Source organism: Sus scrofa, chromosome 6, assembly GCF_000003025.6.
Source record: "Sus scrofa isolate TJ Tabasco breed Duroc chromosome 6, Sscrofa11.1, whole genome shotgun sequence".
Classification (NCBI taxonomy): domain Eukaryota; kingdom Metazoa; phylum Chordata; class Mammalia; order Artiodactyla; family Suidae; genus Sus; species Sus scrofa.
The window spans coordinates 92,429,871-92,450,494 of record NC_010448.4 but is presented as its reverse complement, the minus strand read 5'-3'; the positions used below and the strand labels follow the sequence as shown (position 1 = coordinate 92,450,494).

The 20,624-nt window shown below is 56.3% G+C and overlaps 2 protein-coding genes and 1 long non-coding RNA gene across 7 annotated transcripts in view; 2 read left to right on the top strand and 1 right to left on the bottom strand.

Annotated features, from left to right (window-relative positions):
- Positions 1–9,264, top strand: part of STK40 (serine/threonine kinase 40) — a 43,133-nt gene extending 33,869 nt beyond the window's left edge. For all 3 annotated transcript variants that reach the window (XM_021095940.1, XM_021095941.1, XM_021095939.1), the window contains 5 exons: positions 739–854; positions 4,706–4,850; positions 4,993–5,112; positions 5,571–5,655; positions 6,974–9,264. In XM_021095940.1, the coding sequence (XP_020951599.1) occupies positions 739–854; positions 4,706–4,850; positions 4,993–5,112; positions 5,571–5,655; positions 6,974–7,192 (685 nt within the window). In that variant the 3' untranslated portion in view covers positions 7,193–9,264. The remainder of the gene's footprint in view (positions 1–738; positions 855–4,705; positions 4,851–4,992; positions 5,113–5,570; positions 5,656–6,973) is intronic.
- LOC106508711 lies at positions 8,076–17,827 on the bottom strand. Its single transcript, XR_001305726.2, has 3 exons — positions 16,472–17,827; positions 11,486–11,594; positions 8,076–10,229 (listed from the first exon to the last, which is right to left on the bottom strand). It is a non-coding gene; the product is annotated as an uncharacterized LOC106508711 (long non-coding RNA).
- Positions 18,331–20,027, top strand: EVA1B (eva-1 homolog B). 3 transcript variants are annotated; one of them, XM_021095937.1, is made up of 3 exons: positions 18,331–18,501; positions 18,915–19,012; positions 19,307–20,027. In XM_021095937.1, exons 2-3 carry the CDS (start codon positions 18,946–18,948, stop codon positions 19,741–19,743), a joined length of 504 nt encoding a protein of 167 aa, XP_020951596.1. In that variant the 5' UTR covers positions 18,331–18,501; positions 18,915–18,945; the 3' UTR covers positions 19,744–20,027. The 3 variants fall into 3 exon arrangements, with proteins under 3 accessions (XP_020951596.1, XP_020951595.1, XP_020951597.1); XM_021095936.1 differs by having other exon boundaries at positions 18,334–18,501; positions 18,833–19,012; XM_021095938.1 differs by lacking the exon at positions 18,331–18,501 and adding an exon at positions 18,508–18,764.

The following is a 20,624-nucleotide window of genomic DNA, read 5'->3' as shown; positions in this document are numbered from 1 at the left end:
AGACGCACTCAGACAGACCCAGGTAGGATCCTTCTCCACTGCTCATTAGCTGTGTGACCCTGGGCAGGTCCCTTCACCTCTCTGTGTCCTAATTATGCCATCTGCACAGTGGGCAGTGAGAAAGTCTCCCTCATAGGCTATCGTGGTGCAGGGCCCGGGGGGGCGGGGGAGTGAAAACAGTCCCCATCGGGCACTTGAGCCCGTGTCTGCACTTACCACAGGCTCAGTAAGCATTAGTTTTCTGTACTGTCCGTGATGCTGTGACAATGGCAAGGGTGATGACCGAAGGGATTAGCACTGGGGGACAAAGTGGCACTCAAGGGAGGCCTCTAAGGCTCTGCTGGACTTCCTCATGTGTGAACGAGAGAACTGAACTCAATCTCCCGTCCATCCCTCCCACCCCGGTCTGGATGCTACGTGAGGTCATTTTGGAAAATCTCTGCAAGCCGTTCCAAGCCCTAAGCTGTAGCCCCAAGACTCAGCCAGGGTGCAGGTCATGGGGGGCGGGGGCACCCTGAAACACTGCCCTGGTCAGAGTGATCTCTGCGGGGACAGCTCAGCTGGAGGCAACCCAGGGTGACTGTCCTGTGTTGGCACCCGCAGTGGCCCTCCCCACGCAGCCACGGCGAAGGCCAGGAGCAGAAGAGGTTGTGGGTGTGATTCCTTTGCTCTTTGGACGAGGTTGGCGCGGCTGCGTACAGACACCGAGGTTTGCTCACCCTCTGCCTCCCTCCCCAGGACGCATCGGATAACCATCACCAACTTCTGCCTCGGGAAGCATCTTGTGAGCGAGGGGGACCTGCTGAAGGACCAGAGGGGGAGCCCGGCCTACATCAGTCCAGACGTGCTCAGCGGTATGTTCAAGGTGCCAGGCAGAGGCCCCGAGCCTCACGCAGCCAGGTTCTGCAGCCATTCATACAAGCAGGATCTGAATCAGACTGTGTCTGTGGGAGGGCCTGGGCCAGGTGCTGGGGTTTCAGTGGTGGCCCAAACCAGTGCTGTCCCTCCAGGTACAAAATCTGGGGTCTTATGCCAGAAAAAGCTGGTAATCATCACTAATTCTCTCTGAGATGAGCGCTTGGAGAGGAAGAAGCGCTTATCTCTGTGTGTGAAGAATGGGCGCTCAAAGGCCCTCCCTGGGGAAGTGGCCTCTGAGCTGAGATCCTGAGAATAAATGGGAACCTACTAGGGGCTGTGACTGGGCGGAGGTGGCACTGCACATTGGAGAAACCACCAGATGGCCCCTGAGATCGCTGCTCAGGAAGTTCAAGGGGAGGCCAGAGAGGTGGCTGGGGGTCCAACCACACGAGGCCTGATGGAGGCCTGTTTCGAGTACAAAAGGAAGCCCTTGACCAGGTCTTCACTGGGGTTACCGTGAAGAGGTTTGCATGTCAAAGACCTCACTCCTTCGTTCGTTCATTCACTTCTTCATTCTGCTGGTATTTACTGAGGGCCTGCCATGTACAAGGCTCTGTTGTAGACACTTTGGATACAGCAGTAACCAGGCAGACAAACATCCTGTCTCCGTGGATGGCGAGCTGGCTTTGCGGTGGGGCTGAGGCAGATAATACACAAAAGAAGTCAATCGTGTACGTGGTACCTGCCGACCCAACCGTGAGGTGCCGGGCGCTCTACTGAGAATATACCTTGCATCATCTGTTTAAAACCACACTGCTGCCCTGTGAGGTAAAATTTCTACAGATGAGAAAAACTGAGGCTCAGAGAGATCAGACCTCTTGTTCAAAATCATAGCTAATAGTAAACCAGAAAACAGGCTCTGTCCCAGGGCTGCCTCCTGCCCAAGCCCATGCACCTGTCTCCTCAGGCTTTCTCTTCTATCTTGCTTGTCCTTTGCCATATTGGAGTCCCTCCGTCCTCTTCCCTCCAGGGACCAGGGACTCACATCTGCTCCCATCCCTCCAAGGCGAGGGTCTCGGGGCTGTCCCCAGGGCCCGTTATCCCTGGCACTCACACTTGCGCTCCCTCCTCAGAGGCAGAACCTCCTCCCCAGGTGTGTGTCTTCCCGGGGAGCAGGCTGTGTAACTTGCCCCAGGCATTTGCAGTCCTCTTGGAGGCCTTCTCCCGGCTGAGGGTTCTGCCGGGACGCCAGGCCTCTCCCGTGGCTACCACCGCAGCGGGCAGTGGTGCCACTCTCCCAGCCTGGGGGTTTTGGTTGGAGTCACTCTGGCCTCCGCTAGAAGGATCTGGGTGCCAGGGTGCACCCCAACTCCCTGAGTACCCCTCCCCACCTGGCCCAGCCCAGCCTGGATACCCTCCATGAGAGTCCTGAAAGAAACTCTGTAGGTGACAGAGCCAGGAGGCTGGACCAGGTCCCCCCTCAGCCCAGAGCCATGCAGGCCTGGGAGTGGACGGGCTACTTCTGGTTGGGCCTCCTCAGCAGCATCAGGCTGGGGTAGCTGCTGTGTGCCGTCACTCCACCTTCCTCTCTGGTTCTTCCAGGCTCGTGCCAGTCTCAGAATGAAACAGAGGAACCCCCTGCATCAGAAAGAGACCCGGGCTCTGGACTGGCCTTGCTAATTACCAGCTGTGTGACTTGGCCTCAACCCCCTCTCTGAGCCTCAGGCTCCTCATGGGTTACAAGACAAAAATAGTCCTGCCTCCCCACGTCGTCAAGACGATGAAGTGGGCTGACTTAAGTGGGTTCTGATCCTGGGTCTGCAATTTCATTGGTTCTGTGTGCCAAGCACAGACTTCAGCACCAGGTGAAGCTCTGACATGGCAGGCCTGGCCTTGCTCTCACAGTTCATAGTCTGCTTAATAACTCCGCGACCTTGGGAATGTTACCCACCTCTCTGTGCCTCTCTTTTCTCATCCAAAAAATTGGGATGATAATAGCCCCACTTCAGTAGGTCCCTGTGGGATTAAGTAAGGCCTTAACCTAGTGCCTGGCTCAATAAGCATTAGCTGGCATTGTCATTATGCAAAGGAGAGCCTGAAATTCTGTGTTTCCTCAAAAGCCAAAGCTGCAGGGAAGGTCAGCAGATGGTTGGGGCTCCCAGGAGAGCTTGTCTGCTAGGCCGTTTACCGCCCCCGGGGTCAGGGCCGATGTGGCAGGTCTTGGCTCAGGCTGACCTGGCAGCAGTGCTCGTTCCTCCTTGGCCTGCAGTTCAGGCCTCTTGACAGGAACCACCTCACCTTCTAGCTGCTGCCAGGGACACACTGCACTTTGTGGAGCCATGCAGAGCTGAGAGGACTGGCCCAGTGGACTTGTGTTGGTGACCCTGCTCGGGGAAAAAGGGACTGCCCCCGAGTTGGCCTTGGGGTCAGGACACAAGGTCACCCAGGCTTCTCTTTGGCATTAAGGTTTGGAAAGGGCTGGGGGCCTTGCAGCCCCAGGGAAACCAGGCGAGAGGCTTGGCTCCAAGACCTGCCTGTTGTCCCGGGTTGGGCAGAAGTGTACAGCCCACAGTAGTGAGCTGTGAGGCCAGTGTCAGTGTCATCCCGTCCACAGATGAAGGAGCTGGCTCGGAGAAGGAGGTCCGTGGGGCCCCCAAAGGGCAGGCCGAACCCTGTGACAACACTGGTGTGCACATGAGCACACGCCCACCCTGTTAAACCTCCTGACCTTCAGTGGTCCTCGTGAGACCTTCAGCACCAGTGCCCCCCACCCCAAAGACCTCTCCAGCCACCAGAGAAGGGATGGAGGTGAGCTGGGCACTCCCTGGCATGCGGGGAGATGACACTGAGGCGCCTGGCAGCGCCCCTTACACACCCCTAGGAGTTGCGTGGTGTTCAGGGGTCTGGGCTGCCTTGGGCCTGCTGGCATACCAGGTGACACACTGTCCCACAGTCTGGGTGGCAAGAGCTTCTGAAAGGCTTGAGTTATTCTCCTGTTTCACATTTGGAGCAGGTCAGGCAGCAGCTGACATGTGGGAGAAGCTCTGCCGTCATGGGTGTGGATGGATGGATTGTCCTAAAAATTGGAGATCAGGGCTTTTGCAGTCAGCCGTGACCTTGGACAAGTGACATCCTTGTGCCTCATTGTACTCTTTGGAAAAATAGAAAATATCTAAATCATGGAGTCATAGATTTAATGAAGAGTGATTCTTGCAGCTCTCTCACGAGTAGGTGCTCCATTAAATGCCTGCTCCTCTCTGTTTCACAGCCAAGGAATGCGTAGCACAGGGTACTTAGCTGGATATTCATTCATTTAGTGGATACACAAGTCCACACCAGGCACCGGGGCTCAGTGGTGAGCAAAGAGCCACCTGCACCTAAGAGCTTACATTCCGGTGCAGGAGACAGGGAGTAATAGCACAAAGCAACCTAGTGCTGCGAGGGACAGATGGCACTGGGATGGTGACTGCGGGAGGGGTGCTGGGGGAGGGGCACCCGTTCTTCGTTCCATGCACCCTAGAAGCCACCTGCCCACCGAGCTGCTCCGCTCTGCTGGGTGCTAGGGCCAGGCCAGTGCCTAAGAACTCACAGTCAGCAAGGCCCAGTGTGACCCCTTCCTCTCGGGGTCGCACTGAGGTGAGGCACCCCCTGTGGAGTTGGGTCTCCAGAGCATGAGCAGGAACCAGCCTGGCAGAAAGTCAGAGGTTCACTGTGGGAGGAGGCAGGGAGGGCGACCGGAAACGAGGGTGGCCAGGTCCCAGGGGCAGGACTTAGGGCACGTGCCGGGAAGCCCAGAGCCACCCTTCCCAGCCCCGGGCTGAGTGCGTGTGTGTCCGTGTGCCCGCAGGCCGGCCGTACCGGGGCAAGCCGAGCGACATGTGGGCCCTGGGTGTGGTGCTCTTCACCATGCTCTACGGCCAGTTCCCCTTCTACGACAGCATCCCGCAGGAGCTCTTCCGCAAGATCAAGGCTGCCGAGTACACCATCCCCGAGTGAGTCCTCCCACCCCAGGCCGGGGAGGGGAGTCCAGCCCCACAGCCTTGAGGGGTGGAACCAGCACAGTGAGGCTTGGAGTCCTGGGTCCAAGGCTCAATGCCAGCCTGAACCCCTCACTACCCCTCTCTCCTACATCAGGGACGGGCGGGTCTCTGAGAATACCGTGTGTCTCATCCGGAAACTGCTGGTCCTCGACCCCCAGCAGCGCCTGGCTGCTGCCGATGTCTTGGAGGCCCTCAGTGCCATCATCGCATCATGGTAAGTGGACAGGGGCAGGGCTGCCCACCCGTAGGCACTGCCCTTCCTACTCAGAGGAGTAGCCTGAGGTTGGGCCTGTTTCTCCACCAGGCAGAGTCAGATCTCCACATTGTCCCCAGGGGCAAGGTCGAGAGGGTGCAGGCAGAGCCAGGGCTGAGCACCTCCTGCATGCCAGTCAATGCCAACTGTGGGGTGGGCATTATCTTACCAGGTTCTCACCATAGCCTCTGAGCTAGAAATTGCCCCCATTTATTGGGTGAGAAAGTTGAGGCTCCGAGAAGCAGAGGCAGTGTTGTAAGGAAGAAGGTGCTGAGCTGGGACCCATCCCAGGTCTGTCGACTCCAACCAAGTCTTGGGGGAGTGGGGACCTGGCCTTTCGGGGCTCCCGCTGTCTAGGCCTGGGGGACAGAGCCCGGGCTGCCTGGAGCCAGCCTGACGTAAATCTGCCTCCCCTGCAGGCAGTCGCTGTCATCTCTGAGCGGGCCTTTGCAGGTGGTTCCTGACATCGACGACCAAATGAGCAATGCAGACAGCTCCCAGGAGGTGAGGTGGGGGTGGGAGGGGCAGCAGACCATTAGCCACGTCCCAAGGCACCAGCCTCCAGGGAATGGCAGGCTGGTCTGGGGCAGAGGGGGCAGCTCCCAGCAGGCAGCAGGGCGCCCTCAGCCTCTCCTCGGCCCTTGGAGCAGGAAAGAGAGACTCGGGTCCTAGGCCTGAGCTGCCGAGGCCTGCCTTTCATCTGGCCCCGTCTCAGCTTCCTTTTCCTGCCCAAGCCCTAGCTCTGCCACATGCTGGCCCTTTAAACAGTCACACTTGTCTGCCCCTCTGACTCACACAGTTATTTGTCGCCCTTTCTGCTTTCGTTTTTCAGATGATTCATTTTCTCCCAGTTTTCTCTCCTCCCCTCCCCTGCCCCAGAGAAAGTGCTGGGCCTGGGTGGGGGCAGAGACCAGGGTGCTAGGCAGCAGCTGGCAGGTGATCTTCGGGTGCCCCCTGGAGGGCGGGCTTGGCTGAGTCCTGGGAGGGAAGCTCTAAGTACCCCCCCTTCTCTGGGCCACCCTGGACCCCCACAGCGAGCACTGGGCAGGTTGAACTAGAAGGAGCCATCCCAGGACCACAGCAGAGCATCTTGGCCCTTGGACAGTTCCAGGCCCTCGCCCCAAGCTGCCACCCACACCCAGAGCTGTTCAGCAGCTAAAAATAACCGTCACTAGCATGTGAGTGAGTGCCCAGCCCAAAGACCTCGTTCGGTCCACACTACAAGCCTGGGTGACCTGTGTTCTTATCCTCATTTCACTGGAGAGGAAGTGGGTTCAGAGAGGTCAAGTAATATTCCCGAAGTCACACAGCTCCACTGCTTCAGTGGAGCTTGAGCCTTGAACCCTGGTCTGATTCCACAGCCCGCTTTCCCCCTCTGAGGATTAGCACAGGGACCTACCACTTCAGTTTGTGACTGTGCCTAGGCTGTTCCAGGGAGCTTGGCCTGGGGCAAGATAGAGAAACAGGGTCACCCAGGTGCTGGCCACCCCCGGCCCCGGCCCCTCTCTTAACACTGGCCCCAACCGGCTTCTCGAAAACCTCTGTGAGGGGAGCTCACTGGCCCATTCCACAGGAGGCCACTAAGCCTGCTTGGGAGTGTGACCTCTCCTGGGGTCAGTGAGTTAAGGGAGGTCACAGGTCGGAGTGACACACAGGACAGCCAGCAAGGCGAAGCCCAGGTTGGCTGGAGGGCTTCAGGGACCCACACTCTTGGCCACTAGATGTGGTGCCTGGGGAGGGAGGCCTCGAGGCCGGCCATCTGACACTCCCTGCTCTTTTCTCTTTGCATGTCTGCCTGTCTGTCTGTCTGTCTGCGGCGCAGGCAAAGGTGACGGAGGAGTGCTCCCAGTACGAGTTTGAGAACTACATGCGGCAGCAGCTGCTGCTGGCCGAGGAGAAGAGCTCCGTGCACGAGGCCCGAAGCTGGGTGCCCAAGCGGCAGTTCGGCAGCGTGCCGCCCGTGCGCCGGCTGGGCCACGACGCGCAGCCCATGAACCCCCTGGACGCAGCCATCCTGGCGCAGCGCTACCTGCGGAAATAGCAGCTCGGGCCGGGGCACCAGCACCACCCAGCGCCTCTCCTGGCCCCCAGCCGGTGGCCTGGCTGCCGGGCCGCCCCGTCGTGCTGAACTCTCCCAGGCTGCAGTGGGGACGGGGCAGGGCCAGCCCAGGGCACATGGGGTCAGCAGAGGTACCACGAAGCTACCTTTTGGAATGATTGCTTGATTGTTTGGTTTTTTAATCTGAGAAGCCTAGATAACTAATCTGCTTTTAATCATGACGTTTTAATCTACCTCTGTCTCTTTAACCATGCTGTCTCTGGACTGAGTGAGAGGGAGGAGGAGGGAGCCCACCTGCCTAGGGGCCTGACCGCCACCGACCCCCCGATCCCCGACCCCCAGGGCAGCTGTGCCCCACAGTCCACATAAGCTGAAAGTGCAGCTCACTGCTGGCTCCCCACTCGGAGGCCTGCTCCCCACTGCCCTCCAAGGCCCCTCACAGTCTGTTTTTGCCCCTCCCTTTCTGACCCCAGGCCCCTCAGTCCAAGCTTTGGAAAACTGTCACCTCATCTTAAGTGGAATTCAAATATATTTATTTTTGTACTGAAACCAACTTCTCTGCCATCTCTAGGTGGCTCGGCCCGCGGCCACTCCCTGTCCCCAGCCTGGCTGGACAGCAGGGAGTCTGCAGCCCCCCAGGTGGGCCCCCTCCTCGCTCCCAGGCTCAGAAGCCCCTTCTTGCCAGCCCCCCCTCCACCTCCAGCCCATCTGTCTCTCCTTGTTTCTGGTGATGGGGAGGCCTTTCTAGACTCGGTTCTCTTTCTCCCATCTCAGTTTCTCTGAGGTGCTGCATTAGCCCTGGTTTCTCCTCCACCTCTCACCGTGGTACCGAGGTGATGCCGACACAGATGTGAAGGGTGCCTGGCGGGCGGCTGAGGAGGGTGCCCTGGGCCCGCATGCTTGCCCGCCTTCTCGCTCCCGTCAGCCCTCTGCGTTCAGAGAATGGGGACCCTTCTCCCCTCCTGCCCCTGCCTTCTGAGAGGTGTGGTGTCCCTCCCAGCAGGCCACCAGGGTCCTTCCTGGGGGCTTTGGGGCCTACAGAGAGAATTATAGGGACTGGGGGGTCCGGCCTGGCTTGAGAACAGCCCTGCTGCCCTTTTTTGAGCCGCGATTTTGAAGTGGATGCCCGTCTTGCCAGAAATGCTGTTCTCACCAGAGTGCCCTCCCCTCCCTGGACTCGGCCCTGCCCAGCGCCAAGCAGAGACCCTTCCTGGCCTGGCCCTCAGAGCGGCCGAGAGTTCCCCTCCAGGCAGCCCCTGGCCCTCGGGCCCTGCCTGCCTGCTCTTGTTCCCCAGTGGGGAGGTGACCAAGGCCTGCGTGACCTTGTTTCCCAGAGAATGAGCTGCCCCTCCCCCAGAGCTGACTCACTGTGAGTGACTTGGGCAAGTTCCCAAACCTCCTTGTGCCTCAGTTTCCCCATCTGGAAAAAATGGGGCCACCTCTTGCCAGCAGTAGCAGGGCCGCCCATGCCCCTTCCTCCCCGTGCCCCGTCCCAGCCCCTGGGCGCCCCGTGCCTCTGCCTCAGTGGGTCCGTGGGGGCCCACCTGAGCCCGGCACTTCCTCCCCTGAGCACCGGGCTCTGCCTCCCTCAGCCGTCCAGCTGCTGAGAGCCAGGGTCTTGTGCTGGGGGCCGGGATGCCCACTTTTCTATATTTATTGCGAAAAGAAGTCTCCTACGGGAGTGGAAATGCAGTCCGGCCCAGGGCTCCCAGTGCTGGGACTGTCCTCCCGTGAGGGCCTCACCTCAGCCCCTCGGCCGGCAGCCGGGCCACCTCGCGCGGTCCTCCGCCTCCTCGTCAAGCAATATCCTCTGGGTCTGCAAAGCCTCTCGGACAGACTGGCCCCTTCCAAGGCCAACCCATGTGTCTGATGAATTGCTTGCAGAGCGAATGAGAGGAGGTTGGGTCTGCCCTCACTGGGTGTCACACGCTGAGAGAAGTCCTATTGTAAAGAAACAAAATGGAAAAAGTCACAAAAAAGTTTGTATAAAGTCATATTTTTGTACTACATGGGGACTCTTCCTGCATGTCAGCAATAAAACTTCCTGATCTGGAGCCACTGTGGCCTGTATCATCTCTTACCCTCCTCGCCTGCGTCTCCATCTCCCCCTCCAGCCTGGCAGCGCCAGGCTCTGCCACCAGGTGCCCTGGGCGCCCCCTGCCCCCCACAGCCCGTGCTGGCTTGACTAGGGAAGGGGCCAGACCTGGGCATTCTCCCAGCCCCTGGTCCAGCCTCCCTCCCCCTACGTGCCCAAGGGGGACTCCCTGCTTGACTCTCTTCCTTGGCAGGAAGGAGGCATCTTGGAGCCACTGCCACTGGCAGCGTATTGGTCCTCTCTCCCTGCCACACCCCCACCTGGGTTGGGGGGCACCCTAGCCAGAGAGGCTGCCTTTGTGCCCACGTGCCCAGCCAGGGGCTGGCATAAGAAGGGCCAGGCCTTTTCCTGCACCTCCCTCCCCTTCCTTCCCCTCCACAGGAAACCAGGGGGGTTCCTTCCTTCCTTTCCTCTTTCCTTCCTTCCTTCGCCTAAATTTAGACTTTGCAGATTGAGCATCACAGCACTGACGCTACAGGAGAGCTGCCCCCCCACCCCCCAGCAGCACACCACAGGCAGACTCACGCAGGCCCAGGTCACAGAAGGAGCAGAGATCCACACTGGAGGTGTCCCTTCCCAGGCTCGTGTCCACACAGCAAGAGGGGTGGTACTTCTCCAAGATGTGGGAAGGCCTAGTCCTCCGCTAAGTCTTTAGAGCGGCTCCAGGGCCCCCCTCTCTCCCTGCCCCCACAGCTACCCCAGCAGCCAAGTGGCCCCCATCTTCCCGGCCATTCCCGAGTCTGTCCAAATGGCTCCCATTACCTTATCTGTCGAGCTCGCCCAGATGCAGCGCCAGAAACAGCCCTCGCTCCCAGCTCACCACGGCCACACTCTGGCTCCAAGAGCCACGGCGCCCCAGGCCTCATGTCCGTTTTCAGCCTCTGCTCTGTGCACCATTATCACCAGGGCACCATTCAGCAACACCTAAGATAGCAAGTAGCATGCGATCAGGGACTTTGTTTTGCTCTTGTGTCCTCAGCGCCCAGAACTGGCCTAGCATCCAGCTCCCACGTTGCTTTATTGATCCAAACTTCTTAACTCACCTTTTACCAGTTTTTATTGTGAGCCCTGAAGCAAAGCAAGGGGAAGCTACCAGAAAGCTGGGTGTAATGAACAGCCTCCTAGACTCCTGAGAAGCCAACCAACCAAGATGTTTCCACCGAACAGCCACCGCCTGGTCCCCAGTGTCCTTGGGGAGAGCAGCTTCAAAGAGAGGGTGGCCTGGAGCCCTGGCGGGATCTCAAGTGGGAAAGGAAGTGAGGAAATGGGGGCTCGGAGCCTCAGCTGGGCAAGCCCCAAAGCTAGGCCAGCCCTGACGCCTCGTGTCTTTCCCTCTCTCTCCCTCTTGTACCCTGAGTCCAACCCACTGCTGAGCCTATGGGCCGCTGGGCACAACCCAGCCCCTTCCCACAGCTCCTGCGACCACCCCGTCTGAGCCCCCTCTTCCCCTGCCACAGCCTGGGGGGTCACATGACAGCCAGAGTGAGTCTTTTTAAAAGTCCCATTTGTGCCTCTCCCACTCACATCCCTCTGACGGCCTCCAGCCGTGCAGGGGACCTCCAGAGGCCCGTGTGTGGCTCAGAAGGCTCTGCACCGCAGGGCTCCTTACCGGACCCCTCTCTGACTTCCTGGCTGTCCCTCCGTCCCTGTCCCACCCACGGCCTCCTTGCTGACCCTGAAGCCGAGCAGCTTCCACCTTAAGGTCTTTGCATCAGCTGTTCTTTCTGGAAGGCTCTTCCCCCAAGTATGTGCATGGCCCCTCCCGCATTTCCCTTAGCTCAGAAAGTCACCTCCTAAGAGAGGGGACATGACCATGTCCCTGACCACGTCCGCGGGTCTCCTCTAACCCCTTCCTCCACCAGGGCGGGAGGCTTTTCTCTGTCCACGTGGGGGTGGGGAGTTGGGGGCGGGGCTGGGTGTCACAGTGTCAGAGGGTGGGTGGGTGCTGCTGGCATTTAAGGGAGGGGGAGGCCAGGGACAAGCCTACAAGGAAAGCAGATTCTATATCCCGCAGAACAGGAGTGGAAAACTTGTTTACAATTATCGGAGCCAAGAATCCAACTCCATTTTATGTATAAACACAGAGGACCTGTGTATACATAATATATATTGAATTTTCTGGACTACAACTACTGTGTAAAGTGGAGGGAATTTGTACTTTGCTTTGTTCAGAACTTTACCAAGAGTTCTTCACTGTTTCAGACGCTGGCACAATATTCCAGTGTTGGTTTGCTCTCCACAGTTGTCACCTTCCCAGCAATGAATCACTTCACGAATAATACATAGCCACTGTAAACCAATGATAATGGAAAAAATAAAAATCATTTAAAAATAATAATAATAGATAGCATTACCCTTTAGTTCTTACCTGTTATAGGACAAAAGTATATTTTTAAAGCAGGAAGCATAACCCTCCCAGACTTCAGACAATACTACAAAGCTACAGTAATCAAAACAGTATGGTGTTGGCACAAAAACAGACATAGAGATCAATGGAACAGAATAGAGAGCCCAGAAACAAACCCACATACCCATAGTCAACTCATCTTTGACAAAGGAGACAAGAATATACAGTGAGAAAAAACCAGTCTCTTCAGCAAGGTGTCTTAGGAAAGTTGGACTCTAGGAAAGCTGCAGCTAAATCAATGAAGTTATAACATATCCTCACGCCACACACAAAGATAAACTCAAAATAGCTCAAAGACTTAAACATAAGACATGACACCATAAAACTCCTAGAAGTGGAGTTCCCGTCATGGCACATCAGAAACGAATCTGACTAGGAACCATGAGGTTGTGAGTTCGATCCCTGGCCTTGATCAGTGGGTTAAGGATCCAGCATTGCCGTGAGCTGTGGTGTAGGTCGCAGACACAGCTCGGATCTGGCGTTGTTGTGGCTGTGTCACAGGCCAGCAGCTGTAGCTCTGATTGGACCCCTATCCTGGGAACCTCCATAAGCCTCAGATGTGGCCCTAAAACAAAAAAAAAACGAAATCTAGTACTGGAAACACAGAAATAGATGGGAAAAAAAACTCCTAGAACTGAACACGGGCAAAACATTATCTGATACAAATTGTACCAATGTTTTCTTAGGGCCATCTCCCACGGCAATAGAAATAAAAGCAAAAATAAACGAACAGGGTGTTCCCACCGTGGCTCAGTGGAAATGAATCTGACTAGCATCCATGAGGACGCAGGTTCAGTACCTGGCCTCACTCAGTGGTGTTGCTGTGAGCTGTGGTGTAGGCCAGTGGCTACAGCTCTGATTTGACCCCTAGCCTGGGAACCTCCATATGTCGTAGAGTGCGGCCCTAAAAAGACGAAAAGTAAAAAAATAAACAAATGGTGTGGGGGGGACCTAAACAAACTTAAGAGCTTTTGCACAGCAAAAGAAACCATAAGCAAAATGAAAAGACAACTTATGGACTGCGAGAAAATATTTGCAAATGATGTGACCGACAAGGGCTTAATTTCCAAAATATACAAATAACTCATTCAACTCAACAACAACAACCAAAAAAAAAAAAAAAAAAAGAATAACCCACCCAATCAAAAAATGGGCAGAAAAACTAAATAGACATTTCTCCAAAGACATACAGATGGCCAACAGGTATATGAAAATACACTTCACCTGGCTAATTAGAGAAATGCAAATCAAAACTACAATGAGGAGTTCCCATCGTGGTGTAGTGGAAACAAATCTGACTAAGAACCATGAGGTTGTGGGTTGGATCCCTGGCCTCACTGAATCGGTTAAGGATCCAGTGTTGCCGTGAGCTGGCTCAGACATGGTTCAGATCCTGTGTTGATGTGTCTCTGGCGCAGGTCAGCAGCTGTAGCTCCGATTAGACCCCTAGCCTGGAAACATCCACATGCCAAGGGTGCAGCCCTAAAAAGACAAAAACAAAAAACAAACAAACAAAAAACACTGCAATGAGATATCACACCAGTCAGAATGGCCATCATTAAGACATCTGCAAATAACACATGCTGGAGAGGGTGTGGATAAAAGGAACCCTCTTACACTGTTGGTGGGAATGTAAGTTGGTTGCAGCCACTGTGGAAAACAGTATGGGGGTTTCCTCAAAAAACTAAAAATAGGAGTTCCCATCATGGTGCAGTGGAAACGAATCCGACTAGGAACCATGAGGTTTCGGGTTCAATCCCTGGCCTTGTTCAGTGGGTTAAGAATTTGGTGTTGCTGTGCCTGTGGTGTAGGCAAGCGGTTGTAGGTCCAGTTGGACCCCTAGCCTGGGAACCTCCATATGCTACGGGTGTAACACTAAAAAGCAAAACAAAAACAAAACTAAAAATAGAGTTACCATTTGATCCAGCAATCCTACTCCTGGACATATATCCAGACAAACTATAATTGGAAAAGATACATGCACCCCTATGTTCATAGTAGCATTATTCACAGTAGCCACGACATGGAAACAACCTAAATGTCCATCAACAGATGAATGGATAAAGAAGATACAGTTCTTATAAACAATGGCATTTTTAATTTTTTTTTGTCTTTTCAGGGCCGTACCCGCGGCATGTGGAGGTTCCCAGGCTAGGGGTCTAATCGGAACTGTGGCCGCCGGCCTGCGCCAGAGCCACAGTAATACCAGATCCGAGCCATGTCTGCAACCTACACCACAGCTCACAGCAACCCACTGAGCAAGGCCAGGGATTGAACCCACAACCTCATGGTTCCTGGTTGGATTTGTTAACCACTGAGCCACAACGGGAACTCCCGGTTCTTATAAACAATGGAATACTACTCAGCCATAAAAATAATGAAACCAAGCCATTTGCAACAACATGGATGGACTTAGAGACTCTATACCAAATGAAGTCAGAAAGACAAATACCATATGATATCATTTATATGTGGAATCTAAAAAATGACATAAATGAACTTTTGTGAAACAGAAACAGTCACATAGACACAGAGAGTGGACTTGTGGTTGCCAAGGGAGAGAGGGCTGGAGGAGGGATGAACTGGGAGTTGGGGTTAGCAGATGCAAACTATTATACAGAGAATGAATAAACAACAAAGTCCTACTGTACAACTCAGGGAACGGTATTCAATATGCTGTGATAAATCACCAAGGAAAAGAACAAAAGAATCTGTATATATGTGTGTGTATAACTGTATAGCAGAAATTAATAAAACATTATAAATTAACTTTTGATTAAAACATTTTTAGGTGTTCCCTAGTAGCTCCCACTGTCACTGCTGTAGCATAGGTGCCTTGCATGGCCTGGGAACTTCCACATGCTGTGGGCATGGCAAAAGAAACTTTGGGGAGTTCCCATCGTAGCGCAGCGGAAATGAATCGGATTAGGAACCATGAGGTTGTGGGTCTGATCCCTGGCCTCTCTCAGTGGGTTAAGGATCCGGCATTGCCATGAGCTGTGGTGTAGGTTGCAGACGCAGCTGGGATCCCGCATAGCTGTGGCTGTGGCCTAGGCTGGCAGCTGTAGCTCTGATGAGACCCCTAGCCTGGGAACCTCCATATGCCGCAGGGGTGGCCCTTAAAAATCGAAAAAAGAAAAAAAAATGGAAGAAAGAAAAAAAATTAGTTTCAGAACAAAACATTCGGTATATTTCTAAATCCTATTTTCTATAATAATTATATAATTATTTAAGTATACATTAATTTTAATTAGAGGTGCAGGTGGGTACATATTAGCCATAAATATCATTTCAGAAGCATAAAGGAAGCCATACAAAAGATCATCAAAAGGCAGCTATGGGTCTGATGGGGTGGAGAACCATGGCCTAGAGCTGCCCCGTGGATGACTGGTAGGGAGCAAGGCTCTGAAGGTCAAATCCAGGCCCAGCACTTATATCCATGTGGCTGCACATAGGCTTCATGACTTCCTTCCACCTCCTCCTCTGTAAAATGGGAGTCGCACCACAGACTACCCAGGGTTACAGGAGGATTGGAAGGAGGCAGGCGAGCACAGTTTGGCAGATGGACAGGTACCTAGAGGACGTTCAACATCCAGACCCATTATTGCTCCTTTTGCTGTCACTGGGCCTCTTCCCAGCAGTTGTCCCAGGTGCTGAGGGGGCCTTCATAGGACTGAGCAGGTCTTAGGAGGCTTTGAGTGAGCGAGTCCCCTTCTTCCCTCCACCCAAGATCTAGGCATTCCATGACCTGGCAGTGGGGTGAGGCCACAGAGCAGCCAGGGCCAGCCCCAGCTGGGCCATTGTGGGGGAGGCAGAGTCAGGCTTTGCCTAAGGCCCTGGAAATGGCAGGCCTTGGCCACCTCTCAGCCTTCTGACCATCTGTTAATAGCTGTCTCTTTTTTTTTTTGTCTTTTCTGGGGCCATGGGTGCGGCATATGGAGGTTCCCAGGCTAGGGGTCTGATGGGATCTGTAGCCGCCAGCCTATGCCACAGCCACAGCAACGCAGGATCCAAGCCACATCTGTGACCTACACCACAGCTCACGGCAACGCCGGATCCTTAACCCACTGAGCAAGGCCAGGGATCAAACTCACAACCTCATGGTTCCTAGTCAGATGTGTTAACCACTGAGCCATGACAGGAACTCCTAGTCTCAAATACTTTAGTCTCTCTCTTGAAGAACTGTCATAGTTCCATATGGAGAGGACTCTCGAGCACCCTCCTAGGCCAGACGCCTGGGGGCTGCGCCTGCGTAACTGATGGCTCCACCCAGAGACCTTAAGGACCTCTCAGATCTAAACCACCTGAAAGGAAACTGGGATTTCACAAAACCTGCTCCCCGGTTGAGCTTTCATCAGGTGCTCGGCACCCAATACCCAGCAGCCGTTCCCACTTTTCTCACATCCTCATGCAATCCAGGGAGTCCTGCTGACACTCCCTGCAGAATCCGAGTCAGAATCTGAGCCTGGCTCACCTCCTCCACTGGCCAGCCTGGTCCAAGCCCTCGGCCGCTGCCAGCCTGGGGGGCGGCCGCCTGCTCACTGTTCCCTCCACTTTGCCTTGCAGTGGCCCCACGGGGAGCTCTCCACTGTGAAGTCCGTCACAGAACCATGACACTCCTCTGATGGAAACTCTCCAGGGGCTCCCATCATGCAGTAACACGCAGGCTCCTCCACAGGCCCCTTCACCATCACCCCACCGCCCACCAAGCCCTGTGTCTTGCTGCCCCCAGAACAGAGGTGCCCCCAGATGCTCCTACCTCAGGGTGCTCGGCCGGCCTCATTCCTCCCTGACATGTTCGCCTCGTTCCTGGCACAGCTGCCCCCTTTTCAGGATTCAAGCCTCTGCCCTATGTCACTTGCAGGAGCCACCCCAGGTGCTCTTCATCACATTCCCCTGGTCCAGGGCCCTCTGAGCACTTGACAGCTCCCAAGAGCATCTTCTTCATGTATTGTCCCTCTGCCCTCGTGTCAGCTCCACCAGGGCAAAGATTTGTGTCTGTTCTATTTACTGCTGACTTTCCCCCACCCCCATTCCTAGGAAGTGTAAGCAGATCAGTGCTAAGCAGACCACCAGTTAGCATTTGTTGACTAGTCTGAATGGATTCATAACACAGACTTAGCCACAAAATGTTCAAGCAGATACAACACGGAAAGAGACACACACATACATGAATATTGGCAGAAATACCTCCACACACACCCACAAAGCAGACTAAACAGTCACAGAGACACCAAGAGTCCCCTTCCCCTCCCCTCCATGGGAGCCAGTCCTTGTTGTTTCCCCAACCAGATCTGCCCTCTGCTTGAACCCACTCTCAGGACTGGGAGTGGGGGTCTCCAGCCTGGACGGAGAGGGGGGTCACTGGCCCACAGGCCTCAGGCTGTGCCTTCAGCTATGTCTGCAATTTCCTCTCCCCCTTCCTTCCCTCCTCCTCTCTAAGACTCCCGCCAAGAAGGCCTCCCCCTCACCCCAGCCCAGCACAGGAAGGGGGGCCCAAAAGGGGGGGCCTGGGAGTCTCGGCAGGAAGAAGACCCGGGCTGCACGCTGATCACACAGACATTGCAGGCACAAGCCCTGAGCCCAGGTGGAAATGTGCACGTGCACAAGCAGGTTTAACCAGGAGCCAAACATACCTCTGCCCCTCGATCTGGTGCAGAAGAGCACAGGGGCCAGCAGGGGCCCCGAGCTGGGTTCTGCAAGGCTGGCCTGGACCTGGCTTGAAGCCAGAGTCCAACATTCATTAACCCTGCGTGACCAGAGCTGGGCCAGCTGGACACACTCACCACCGGGGCTCTGGGAGGAGGGGATGAGAGCCTGGCCCTGGGCTGTGTCTGAGCCTCAGCGGGGAGGGCTGGCACCTGAGCTGCAGAAAGGGGCAATCTTCCCTGGGTCAGGAGGCCTCCTGAGGGAAGGGGTTAAGAGCCCAGGGTCAGAGAACAGTGGGTTTAAATCCTGACCAGTTAGGGAAAGTTATTCAGTCTCTCCATGACTCAATTGTCTCATCTGCCAAGTGGGAATAATGGTCCCTATATTATAGGGTTGTTATAAGGATTAAGTGAAAAAATATATATATATATTGTAGGAGTTCCCCTTGTAGTTCAGCGGTAAGGAACCCAGCTAGTATCCTTGATGCGGATTTGATCCATGGCCTCGCTCAGTGGGTTAAGAATCCAGCGTTGCAGTGAGATGTGGTGTAGGTTTCAGATGCTGCTGGGATCCCTCAGCGCTGTGGCTGTGTTGCAGGCTGGCAGCTGCAGCTCTGATTCCACTCCTAGTCTGGGAACTTCCATATGCTGCACGTTCACCCCTAAAAAGACTCTATATATACACACACACATATATACACACACACACTATATGTATATATAGTAAAGGGTTTAGCCCACTGCCTGGCACCTAGGCAAAACTCCATGCCCATTAATATTATTGTTGTTATTAGTAGCCTGGGGGCGGGCCCCTGCAACCGGCCTCCCCAGCGGTTTCCTGTGGGGGAAGCAGACGGCCCCTCAGGCCTCGCCGCCGCACCCCCCCCCCAGTCACCCTCCTCTCCCCTTCCTCTCCCAGCCCTTTTCCTCCCCGCCTCCCCCTGCCCCGCCCCGCCCTGTCCCTCCTCTTTCCTCGGAGGAAACTTTCCGCCGGCTGGTCCATTGGCCCGTGTCCGGCCCGCGCTGCCGCGGCCTGGGAGCTGAGCCGGGCGGACGGGACCGGACGGGGCGGGAGCGGCCGGGCCCCGGGTGTCTGCGGCCTCCGGACGCGCCGGGGCCGGGCAGCGGGGCGGCGCTGACGGTGAGTGAGCCCGGGCCTCCGGGCTGGGGGATCTCCGCGGGGCGGGCTTGGTGGGAGAGGGAGGCGACTTCGCTCCGTGGAGCCCGCCCAGGGAGCGGGGAAGGCTCCCGCGTCTGTCTCCTGCATCCTGCTTCCTGGACTGCGAAAGCGGGCCTCGTTTGGGGATCCCACCTGGGACGGAGCCTCCTGCGGCCCACTCCCTCGACAAGCAGCGTGTTGGGGCGCGCACGCCCGGAGGAAGGATCCCCCCAGCCAGGGCCCAGGTCTGCAACGGAGTTAGGAAGCCGCTTTCTCCAGGGTGGAAGCTAACCGGCTGGGGCTGCCCTTCCAGGGAGCGGAGCTGCCCCGAGGAGGAAGCGGGGTCGGGGTCGGCTCTAGAGGGGGAGAAGGATCTGACCTTGCCGACCTCGCAGGCTGACAGGGGAGCCGCGCTCCCAAAGCAGCATGGATGCCCCCCGAAGGGACATGGAGTTGCTCAGCAACAGCCTGGCGGCCTACGCGCACATCCGCGGTGAGGGCAGGCCCCGGGACAGGGTCCCTCCCTGCCTCCTTCGGCCCCAGTTCACCCAACCCCTCCCCTCCTCCCTCCCCTCTCTTTAGAACCCCCCCTTAGCCAGTCACCTACGCCGCACCTCCCCCATCCTCACTCCCCACCCCACCCCCCTACTGCCCGATGGCGGCTACCTAAGGTCCTCCAAATAGGGGATTCTGTCCTTGCTCCCAAACTTAGAACCTGGAGTCTTTCCAGATGGGATGACTCCCACTCTCCAGGGCCCCTCCATGACTTCTGTACTCTGACCCCTAGCCAACCCTGAGAGCTTTGGCCTCTACTTCGTGCTGGGCGTCTGCTTTGGCCTGCTGCTCACCCTGTGCCTACTAGTCATCAGCATCTCCTGCGCCCCGCGCCCGCGGCCCCGAGGCCCCGCTCCTCGCCGCGACCCTCGCAGCAGCACCCTAGAGGCTGAGGACGATGACGACGACGACGACGACGAGGACACGGTGACGCGGCTGGGCCCTGACGACACGCTGCCTGGCCCGGAGCTCTCCGCGGAGCCCGACGGGCCCCTGAGCGTCAACGTCTTCACATCCGCGGAGGAGCTGGAGCGGGCACAGCGGCTGGAGGAGCGGGAACGGATCCTGCGGGAAATCTGGCGCACCGGACAGCCCGATCTGCTGGGCACCGGCACGCTGGGGCCCAGCCCCACGGGCACCGGCACCCTGAGCCGAATGCACTATTACTGACTGGCCCCGCTCCCGCTGCAAGGCGCTCTGCATACTGGACATGCATAGGAGCTCCGAACTGCCCCAGGACCTTTGAACTGCTCCTGCCTACGGTGCTATGGAGGCCCCGCCCCCACGGCTCCCCCCGGTGCTATTGGGCTCGGATTCTCATCCCCTCGGAGACACCCTTCCCCAGTCCAGCCAGAAGGCCCGGGGCAGGGGGGGGAAGTGTAGGACGCAGGGCCCCCACCCCCCTCTCTGGGGTTAACAGGTGAAGTGACCAATGAAAGCTGCATTCTCAGTGACTCTGTCTCCCTCTGTTGCCCTTCCGCCTAATGACCCCCAGACTCTAAACTTGCAGAGGTCCCAGGGCTGAGACAACTTTACCAGGCTGACTACCTCCTTCCATCCATCAGGTGCCTCAGCACACGTGCTTGCACTCAATTCATACCTGGCAAAAACATACACCCCTGCACCCACACTCCACCTCACCACAGACACACACAAGCACCAATTGTATTCCTTACTCACAATTGCTTTCTTTACTAGTAAATGCCTTGGTACCTGTCGCCCCTGTCCCTATAAGTGCCCTGGGTTTATGCCACACTCGCACACCAGGCCTTAGGACCCTGACCTTGACGGTAAGGCGCTGTTAGCCCCAGGGTACCCAAGTGTGCCTGAGCTGGGCTGTGGAGTTCGTGTCTGTCACTGAGTTCCTGTGAGTCCTTCTGAGCGGGACAGTGGGGCCATCTGGGAGGGGTTTGGGCTTGGGAGCCGGCCCACCCGGCCCCTCACTGGCACACAGCTGGATTCCAGAATCCTGAACCCCTTCTGGGCCCCTTCTGCCGTCTATTTCTCCAGCGCGGGGGCTGGCGTCCGAGGGAGACACTCTCCCCCCTTCA

Coding starts and splice junctions, on each gene's coding strand:
- EVA1B (XM_021095937.1), top strand. CDS start 18,946: ATGGATGCCCCCCGAAGGGACATGGAGTTGCTCAGCAACAGCCTGGCG. Junction 19,013..19,306: donor GGCCTACGCGCACATCCGCG/GTGAGGGCAGGC, acceptor TCTGACCCCTAG/CCAACCCTGAGAGCTTTGGC.